The 10838-nt window shown below is 38.6% G+C and overlaps 1 protein-coding gene across 6 annotated transcripts in view; it reads left to right on the top strand.

The window, feature by feature from the left end:
- TMTC4 (transmembrane and tetratricopeptide repeat containing 4) overlaps positions 1-10838 on the top strand; it is a 61357-nt gene that overhangs the window by 38912 nt on the left and 11607 nt on the right. For all 6 annotated transcript variants that reach the window (XR_003397661.1, XR_003397660.1, XM_026841245.1 and 3 more), the window contains exons 9-15: positions 1026-1197; positions 1281-1412; positions 8062-8141; positions 8315-8422; positions 8540-8681; positions 9347-9461; positions 9935-10047. Coding sequence is in view for 4 of the 6 variants with exons in the window: in XM_026841245.1 (XP_026697046.1) it covers positions 1026-1197; positions 1281-1412; positions 8062-8141; positions 8315-8422; positions 8540-8681; positions 9347-9461; positions 9935-10047 (862 nt within the window). In the remaining 2 variants the exon portion in view is untranslated. The remainder of the gene's footprint in view (positions 1-1025; positions 1198-1280; positions 1413-8061; positions 8142-8314; positions 8423-8539; positions 8682-9346; positions 9462-9934; positions 10048-10838) is intronic.

The raw sequence follows: 10838 nt of genomic DNA, 5'->3' as shown, positions 1-10838 counted from the left end.
TCATTAAATCCGCCCCCCCCCATCCTCTCAAATGTTAACATCCCACCTGCCTTTCTTTCTGCTGTTCCCATACTCATTTGCACAAATAAAATCATTTTGGAGAGGGGTGGAATTCTTGCTACAGGTCACATCATACTTTCTAGTAAAAACACACTCACCAAGTCTATATTTCTGAACAGATTTTTAGTAAAAAGTAAAGGCAGAAACTATAGTGAAGACCTAGGACTCAAGGATGATGAAAGAGTAAGAGGACACATCTACGTTACAGTATAGAGATTTATTTGTAATAAATGAGAGTAGAAAACTACCATGCCTGTGGCCTTTATAACAAGCACCTGACACAGACCTGGGGTTCTTATTCTCTTATGTAAGAGAATATGCTCTGTAAAAGTAAAGTACCTAGTGTCAGTTGTCTAAGCTCTGTATAGTCCCTGAAGAGTTACCTGCTGAGGATTACTCATCCTTACATAGGTACCTAACACAAGGAACACAAACTGCCCTCAAGAAGTGCCTCTCTCTGCTAAATGTAGAAAGAACATACATTACTAACTTCCAAGTGGTTAACCAGAATGGAGTCTACTATTGATGTATTTGATAGGAAAGGAAACACTGTCTCACTAGGATGTGTACCTAAGTTTCTTCTTCAACAGTGACCTGTATTTTCCCCCTGTTACTGTCTTACTAGTTCCAAAAATAGACAGGTAGCTTTTACCATTACTTTTCCAGCTTGTGTATTGTAAATAGGGATTATGTAATTAATGGGTAATAGGGCTATTTTGTGGCCTAGAAGCAGGAGCATTGCTCTTCTGGAAATTATAGCTAGGATTTCAAAAATATCTGATGGAATGAAGTGTCAGAACCTCACTGAAATTTAATCTGATTTTGTTAGTAACTCTCAAAGGCTGCTTTTGAATGCCATGTTCCATACACACATCCTTCTACAATGTTTAAAATTTCTATGTTAAGTAGAAAGGTACTTTTGTTAAGATTTGTGGTTAATTGGAGAATTTGTTTCTTGTTTGCAGAATTCTTACACTGGGACTTGGATTTCTTATTATCCCTTTTCTTCCTGCAAGTAACCTGTTCTTCAGAGTAGGATTTGTTATTGCAGAGAGAGTCATCTACCTCCCCAGTATTGGATATTGTATTCTGTTTACATATGGGTTTAGTCTCCTGAGTAAGCAAGCCAAGAAAAAGGTACCATCAAAAAATCAGTAAAGTTGATGATGAAGTGCTTTAACTGCATGGTTTGTTTCTTGACTTCTCTCTCTTTCCTTAAGAAAATTCTTGCTGTGGCAGTACTTGGAATCTTGTTGATAAATGTTATGCGCTGTGCACTCCGCAGCAGTCAGTGGAGGTCAGAAGAGCAGCTTTTTAGGAGTGCACTGTCTGTGTGCCCTCTGAATGCAAAGGTAAGTCACTCATGTAGACTTTTAATTTATCTTTTTAAGTGTTTTGAAATTTGGAATAGAGGAGGTGTTATGCATAGCTAATACATTGTAGTACAGCATTACTGACAGTCTTGCTTGGTGCAAGAATATGACATTGACATGTCAGACACCTAAATTACAGTGGTAGCACAGTCAAAATACCAGTGTGCAAATTATAATACTGCAATTCAGAATTTGGGGGTGGGAGTGGGGAGGGGAGGGAGAAGGGGCAATACACTTCAGGAAAAGCATCCAGTTAAACTGAATATATTGCTAATAAAATCTACTAAATCAATTTTGCATATAATTCCAAGTTATTACAACAAAATATCAAAAAGAAATGAGTTGTAACAATGTACTCGCCTGAATAACACCTTTGTTACTTTTTTAGAATCCTTTTTGTGTACCTGCTAGTGATCTATATAGCCAACACAGCTAAGGGACAAAGCACCATATTATCAGTGCAGGATGTAGGGGTGAAATCTTTGCTCCTACTTCTGCTCTTTTACAGTGGCTGAATGGGCTGGAGTCTTCAGACATGGTTACTGAGGAAAACTGCAATATTCCCTGCAAGGCTTAGTAAGGGAACAAGTAACAGGGTGGTACTGGATATAGGATGTTTCACTGAGCTGACACCGGTTTCTGGCATAGTAGACTGAATGTAGCCTGCCAACAGAGGTGACCTCCACAGCAGTCCTTTGATAGCTGAGAGCATGATCTGTTGGAGCATACCACAGATCCCTGATGTTGTCTGAATTTTAGCAGATACTCTCTTTAAAGAGCCTAGGAATAGGAATGCACAGCTTGTTAATAAAAATACATTAATGTTTTAAAAGATTAGATTTCTGTAATCTAGAGTGGTATCTAGACAATGCAGATCAAGACACAGAGTTTAAAAAGGAACCTGGAAATGCTAAACTTTGCAAAGGGAATTATAAACTTAGCATCTACTGGAATACAAATATGTGGCAGTGAGCTGTAAAAAATATTCATGGCCGATATTTACAACATGGTGGTGTCTTTCAGTAGTCTCAGATTTCAATACATAGAAAAAGAGCTGTTGTATTTTATTGTGTGGCAGTGGTAAGCAACCATCTTCTTTTAAATGATGACCTCAGTATATCTTGTCTTCTGGATGACAAGCACATACTATAAATGGAGCAAATGCAATCTGTTTCTTTGTGTGTAACTCCATCCATCTGCCATGGTAAGAGTGCTTTAGACAGATCCACACTCTTCGCCTGTGCTCCAAGCTCCTTGGACTCAAGCCATGTCTGGCTGGGAGGCTGTGTAGCTGTGTTCACACAGGGCTGTGCTTGAGCCGATAAGCTGTGTGCGAGCTACTGAACTAATGCAGCTGGTTCAAAGCCAATGAGCATACAGGGAAAATGAGCTTGTGTTTGTCAACATTGGGCTGTGTAGACATGCCTGAGCTGTACTGCTGCTAGTGACAGCTTGCGCAAGTGGAAAGCGTGGTGATGTGAACAGGGAGGGTTTTGTAGGCTCACATTCCAATTTTGCTGAAGGAGTAACTTGGAAATAACGGTAGTAGGGGACTTTTCTAGGCAACAGCATTAGAGAGTCCATGTGTGAGAGCCAACCTCTTTTTTTCTTTATAGACTCACCTATATTAATTCAATTTTGACAAAAGTAAAGGTAAAAATTGGAACTAGGTTCTCTTCTCATCTTCAGTTGTTGTCTTGAAATTTCAAACTTCCTTTAAAAACTACTCCACAGGACTTTCTTTCAGTGGCCCACTTACTTCAGTGGGAGCAGACCAAAAGATTCAATGTAGATAATAGCTTTCCTTTGTTGTTCTTGGAACATCTTTAATATGTGTAATGTGGTCCTGCTTTACTTGCCTGATGTAGCAGGGTCACAGAATCTCCAGGTGTCTCCCAACTAGCAACAAAAGCTGCATCTCCTTGTTCACGTTCTCTGCTACAGCTCTTTTAAATTCCAAATTGTCTGTATGTCAGCAGTGTAAACTTACCCTAATTCTAAGTAACAAGAGTTAGAGCAGTGCCTTCTCTAATTTCAAGACTCATCTTCTTTAAACATCTCTTTAGACAGAGGTGTGGAAACCTCTGCTGAGATGCTGAGGAGAGGGGCTCTGGGGGACCCTTCTGAAAGCATCAAAAACCCTGTGGCAAAACTGCAAGCCAAGAAGGCAGAAGCCCAGGGAAGAGGGGGAGCCTCAAGCTGCCTCCCCCGGCCCCTGAGCAGGAAGAGTGAGCTGCCAACGAGAGCAGTAGTGACTCAAGAGTGGGCAGAGACAGGAGTGATGACACCCAACACTCCTCACATACAAGAGCAGCCCCCAGGGAGCGAGTGACCAAGATGGGCAAACAGGGTGTGGCACGTCAGTTGGCACAGGCAGGGCAAGTGGACAGGGCACAGTCCATCTCCTGGGTCTAGAGATTATCTGAGCTAGTTGTCATCTCATCGTCCTCCACGAGTAGGCTGAACCATGATCTCCACTCGTGTTAAAACCACCACCAGAAAGAACGTGGCGACCCAGACAGAGCTGCCATGCAAACATGCAGCAGTCCAGGTCCCGGGCTGCAGGGAGTGCCTGAGCCTGTCGGTCCTGCCGGAGGGCAGCAGTGACAGCACCTGTGTGTGTTGCCATCAGCTGGGTGACCTGCTCAGCCTGGTGGTGGAACTCAAAGAAGAGGTTGAAAGAAGTATTAGGGAGTGTGAAAGGGAAATTGATTGGTGAAGTAGCAACTTAGCACCCCTTGAAGCAAAAGGAGCAAATGGAGGCTTCAAAAGAAGCAGGTGATCCCTCACCTTCTTGCTTCCAGGCAGAAGGAGGGGACCTAAGAGATGGGGAAGGCTGGAAACTGATCCCTGCTCAGGGACACAGGAAAATCCCCTCCCTGGCTAAACAGGGAGATTTGGCTATAACTCAGGGAGAAAAGAAGAGTTGACAGCCTTTGGAAGAAGGGGCTAGTGACTCACAATGATTGCAGGAAGGTTTAGACTAGATATTAGGAAGCATTTCTTTACAGAACGGGTTGTGAGGTGTTGGAATGGGCTGCCCAGGGAGGTGGTGGAGTCCCCATCCCTGAAGGTGTTCAAGAGTCAGGTTGACATAGCGCTGAGGGATCTGGTGTAGTTGGGAACTGTCAGTGCTAGGTTAATGGTTGGACTGGATGATCTTCAAGGTCTTTTCCAACCTAGATGATTCTGTGAAACTGCAGTAAATGAGATTGTGAATCTACCCCCTTGAATGATGGATGTGTCTGCCTCAAGAGGATGAAATTTAGGATCAACTTTGATAAATGTTGCTGCGTGATTCTGAAATTTGTTGAAAATAATCAGGTACCATAATGAAGTTACAAAAAAAAGTTCACCATGCAGATTTTTAAATGTTTTAAATATTTTGAAATGTATTTTAAATGGTATTTATTTAAAATATTTAAAATATATATTATATAGAATTTTATTTTTTTAAAAAGAGCAAGAAAGAAGCATGTTACAGATCTTGGTTAAACATGTCCATGAGTATGTCACACCTTTGAACTTGCATGGTCCTGCACTCAAGTTGGTTTCAAAGGCTGTTAAGACTGAAACATATATTTTTCATGCATTTGGCAGTATTTTTCTTAGCTGAAGAGAAGGTGTCTGTATGTTGATTCTGTTTCCTCTTACCACCTTTTTCATACCATATAGATTGACTTAATTCCTGGAACTCACTGGTGATACACGCTAGTGTGAGTTAGAACCAGTCCTGTGTTGTTACTGCTAAAGCAAATGAACAGGTACAGAGACTATTTACTCCTGATATGATTATATGTTACGGATAGTTTATAAATTTGGAGTATTTCAGTGCTACTGGCCTAAAAGGTTCACTGGATCCAGTTTGGCATCTTTTCATTCGATGTCATTATATTGCAAGTTTATCCTGGAGTGCTTTGTTGAAGTACTGGAATATCTAATTACAGGCTATGATAAAAGCATAACTAGTGTTTCATCATGTCAGACTACTGGCTTGGATTTATGTCCTTAGCTCTAGACATCTACATCCGAGGCTCCCTTTGTAACTGAGTGTCATGGTTTAAGCCCGCAGAAACTAAGCACCATGCAGCTGCTTGCTTACTCCTCCCCTCTTCCAGTGGGATGGGAAGAATTGAATAAAAAGTAAAACTCATGGGTTGAGATAAGACCAGTATAATAACTAAAATAAAATATAAATATAGAAAAAAAATTAAAATGTAATAAGAGTAATAAAATATAATAAATGTAATGAAAACAAATATAACAAAAAGAGGGAAATAAAACCTAAGAAAAGACAAGTGATGCACAATGCAACTGCTCTTCACGCACTGGCCAATGCCCAAGCAGCGATCTGCTCCTCCCAGCCAACTCCCCCCAGTTTATATACTGAGCATGATGTTCTATGGTATGGAATATCCCTTTGCCATACAGATACCATTTTAGATGTCAATTTTTTGTATAGAAGCATAGTCATGCAGAAGAAACTTTAGACAACGTTAGCTGCAGAAACAAAATGTGAAGATCAAAAAGGCTTTGTTTTATTATTATTTAGAAAACATTTTCAGTAGTAGAGGAAAGAGTGTTTTGATTAAAGAATCTGGCATTGAACAGAAGCATCTGCATGTTTCTGTAGAAATTCTGACATCTGTGCTTTGCTTCCATCCTTCTCAGCAAATGTTCATGTTTGCTGAAAAGGTGATTATAAGCAGCTAGGAAGAGAGAATAAAATAGTTGATAATACTAGTGCTCCAACTGAGGGGGTGTACCTCCTAGAAGATGATACTACATTTCAATTTCTTCCTACGCTGCTTTGAGGGGGGGAAAAAAAATCTGTTTGACAGTAATTTTGTTTTTGTACAGGAAAATACAAATTTCTTCTCTCTTCCTTATTTAAATGTGTGCACATTTAAACACTTAAATAACAGTTCAAGCACTATGCATGTCTAACATGGGAGAATATGCAGTGCTTGTGCTTTTGCTTTTTTATACTGGCTTCTTAGGCCAGTTGAGGTATTGTGAACAGACAAACACATAGAGCCAATTATTTGGCTAGGCTACAGTGCCATGGTTATGTTAACTTTCAACAACACATGCCCGTTGAGATCAGCTAGGTTCTACCCTAGGGTATTTTTGCCTAATTGCCCTGATTTAGGCAAATAACTGTGCTGTTATGCATCCCTGAGAAATGCTCCTTTTAGAGCTATTACTGTAAAGTAATTACCTCTTAAAGATTGATAAAGGAGCATGTGGGCATAATGTAATATGTCATTTCCAGTTAATATCTATCTTTAATCATATAATAATGAAATGCTATGTCTGCTCTTAAATGTTTAATCGGGAAAGGAAAATCCTCCCTCCCAGGTTGGCATGTACAGTATCTGTCAAAGACAAAGAACCACAACGCTGGACATGAAATTTAAAACATCACACTGGCGCCTCATATCTAACGGCCACATTGTTCCCACCCATTGATGTACAGAAAGTACTTGGGTCCTCAAGTTGTGCAGGTAGGGGTCATAGGAGAAATCAAGGAGAGTTACAGCCTTGTGCTTAGCAGAGGGCAGAGTTATTGTCAGCCTGGTATGGGGGAGTAGAGCTAAGGGCTGATCCTGACATCTCTCTGTCATGGCCAGTGAAGAGAGAGACGTAGCTGTATGGCAAAAGTCACCTGCACCTCTCAAATGGCAGTCTGCGCCTGGAACCCCTTTGCTGACTGTTTTAAGAGCAGGATGTTACTGCATATTACACTCCACTGTAGAGTGTTTTTTGTCACTGCGTATTTATGGTAGGCTGAGGAGTTCTTTTGGTATGTTTTAGTTTTTCTTCTCTTCCCTTTTTTGTTAGCACCATAATAAGAGGAACTAAAGCTACAATTTCACTTGAAGGGAAATTAAGAAACCTACGTATAAGGAGGAGCTCTTCATTTTTAGGGGTATTGTCTCTCAGGACAAAAAGAAATAAACCACTGCAAATGCAAATAGTTTATTTAAATATTTTTGCTATCAGTTTTAATAGACAATAGTAGATCTTTTTAGTTCAGTTCACAAAATGTACACAAATGTGTGTTCCTCGTTTTATTTTTTGTTTGTTTTTGAAATAGAGAGATTAGTTTTTCTGTTAATGTTGAGTTTCTTCTATCTAGTTTATGCTATAGTGACAGCAAAGTTTATGCTATCTAGTTTATGCTATATCTAGTTCTTCTAGTTTATGCTATAGTGAAAGCAAAGTTTAATCAACACATAGCTGTAGTGTTTCTCCTGCTGTTTGGATTTGATTTGAGTCAGACTTCTCTTACTTAACTGACAAATAAATGAAATGAAGAGCAGGAGGTCTTCATATAAAGAGTCTTTTGGAAGGTGTTGTAACCTCATTAATAAAATCAGGAAGTGAATAATCTTTCTTAAATAGCTGGAACAGGTAAGCTGATTTATTAATTTATTCCTCAGATTTTGTCTTGCTGTCTCCATTTAATATATTGTCCAATCTAAAGTACCCACCTACAACAAAAACCAGCAGTGGATGATGCAAGTGCTGACTGTTTCTATTTGGAGTAAGAATTTTTAGCAACTTAGCTCCACAAAATATCTGACTGTGTAGCATCTGGTATAATGTTCATCTGTGTTTTCAGGTGCACTACAATGTTGGCAAAAACCTGGCTGACAAAGGAAATCAAAGTGCAGCAATCAAATACTACAGAGAAGCTGTAAGGTATCAGGAATTTTACTGCTTTAATGAACTAACCTAAAATTGCTTTTGTGTTTAACATGAAGAAAATGCTTAGGTATTCATTTTCATGATCTGCAGCATTGCAGAGCTAGCAATTTGCATATAGTAATACATGTCCCATACATAATAATCATCTCTTAAATTTTAAATTTTAGGTTGAATCCTAAGTACGTACATGCCATGAACAACCTGGGAAATATTCTGAAAGAAAGAAACGAGCTCCAAGAAGCAGAGGAGTTGCTGTCCTTAGCTGTACAAATACAGTATGTTTAGAACAATGCTAAGCAGTGTCATGCACCAACTAAGCAGAAATGATACAATAGGATCCTTGTGCTCCAAATGCTCAATTGTGTTCTCGTTTTTTTCCTCAATTTGCCCAGACCTGATTTCGCTGCTGCATGGATGAATCTGGGAATAGTACAGAACAGTTTAAGACGGTTTGAAGAGGCAGAGCAAAGCTACTGGACTGCAATTAAACACAGGAAAAAATATCCAGATTGTTACTACAATTTAGGGCGGTTGGTAAGTGCTTTTGAATAAATGATAACTATGACAGGAATCTGTGTGTGTTTATATATATATATATATATAATACTGCTGTATTGTTAAATGCTGATAAGTTATTCCGGTTCACTTGATTTGTAGTTCAGAGTAATTTCACATTTTTGATAGCTTTTCCTATTGCTTTCCTGTATACTTCCTTCCATACCACCTTTAGTAGTCCTACTTTTCATATAAAGAGATATAAACAAAAATAGAGATCATGGTCTTTTGTTGAGAAGATATCATTTAAACATTTCATAATATTAGACTGTTTTGCAGTCACTAATATATTGTTAGGTAGTAGAACTATGCCCCCCAAAATTCCATTTAGATTCTTGGATATATTTATATTAAATATTTACTTATTCTCTTGAGTAGTTTTCTAAATTGTATGCTGGTTTTCTTCCATATCCTATTGGTACATGTATATTTGAAAACAAGCCTGGCTTCCAGAGAAAAGCAGGGTAAAATTAGTATATAGTTCTCCATCTCCCATACTACCATAGTGTTCTTTTTACATTTCTTATTTTTGTCTATAAAAACAAGTTCTACTAGAATGGAATGAGACATTAGGAGCCCTTTAGTGCATGATAGGAAAGTAAAAGAAGTCAAAGTGAAATTATTGGGGTTTTCTTTCTTTTTAGTATGCAGATTTGAATCGCCATATAGATGCATTGAATGCGTGGAGGAATGCTACAGTTCTGAAACCAGAGCATAGTTTGGCTTGGAACAATATGATTATATTGCTTGATAACACAGGTATAAGCCTATTTGAATGTTTTCATGAATAATTCAGTGTCTAGCAAAACTTAAATCTTTATCTGTATTTATCTAAAAGTTCTGCCTCTTCTTTGGCTACCCAGACACTCTAATAAATATAACTTCTGACTCAATGGTTCTAAAGCATCACTTGAAATCCAGCCTGTAAACTGAATTTCTGATCCTTATTTGCAAGGCCATCATAGCACAAGCATGTTTGTATTACAGATGAAACTTCAGAACTTTTGAAACTGTGCTTTGTTGTTCTTCTGAAGGTGTTATCTGTTGAAAACAAAATGGAGGCTTTCTGTTGTCTTATTCTGTAGGATTTTACACTTGTGTGTGATACCTAGTTTTCTTTAAAAATGCATGTAATCAGTTATTTGTACAATATGTATGCTCACAGCATGAAAAGTAACTAATAAGGCTGTGTTAAAAGATGCCTCCTCTTTTTCTACTACATGGGCTCCCAGGCAATCTAGCTCAAGCAGAAGCAGTTGGAAGAGAGGCCCTGGAATTAATACCTAATGATCATTCCCTTATGTTTTCGTTGGCAAATGTACTGGGGAAATCACAAAAATACAAGGTAGGTAACCAGAGCTTTCTGAGTGTTGGGTTTTGGGTTTGGGTAAGTTTTTTGTAGAAACTGTTCGAGGAGGCCATTGTGGACTATGATTTAGATAATCAGGTTTCAATGCACATTTCTGTCTCAGTATTGCTGTGTGATTCTGGTCTAAGTTCATCCCACCTTATTTTAGATTCCTGAGTTAACAAATGTTTCTGCCCTAAACTATGTTAGTGGTCAGCAGAGAGAAATAGGCTCTTAAGCACACTAGAGGGCAGTTAGGGTCTTGTATTCCTTTATTGCCAATAGAGAGAACCTACTCTGATTTAGAGGCCTTGGTTCAGGAACTAGTCCTTGTGGTTTTGGTATGTAAAGAAAGCAAGGTTTACCATTACCTGATATAAATTTTAGCCTCATTGCCTCAGACACTATCTAAAATAGAGATACCAAGATTTGCTAATCCCAGATTGAGGATGAGATACATGGGTAATCCCCAAATATTATGAGAAACAGTCCATACATTGAGCAATGTATTGAACTTTCTCTTGGATACAGTGGACCAGCCTGTGAGTGGCACCTCAGCATTAGCTACTTACATATTTACAAGTAGTAAATGTAATGGAAATGATGAGAATTAGTTGTTTTCCAAAAGGAATTGTATGAGCTGACAGAATAAATCATACACAGTTAATATATTTAGTTGTTTTAATTGACTCTATAGTCACCAATTTATGTATATGATAGGGACAAATTAATAATCAAGGAAGATTTTTGTATTCCTCAGAAAAACACCATTTACCTATGGCGGGGGG

Source organism: Athene cunicularia, assembly GCF_003259725.1.
Source record: "Athene cunicularia isolate RWA chromosome 1 unlocalized genomic scaffold, athCun1 chr1_part1, whole genome shotgun sequence".
In the NCBI taxonomy this organism is placed as follows: domain Eukaryota; kingdom Metazoa; phylum Chordata; class Aves; order Strigiformes; family Strigidae; genus Athene; species Athene cunicularia.
The sequence above is the reverse complement of the archived record's forward strand: the minus strand, read 5'-3'. Positions and strand labels throughout refer to the sequence as shown.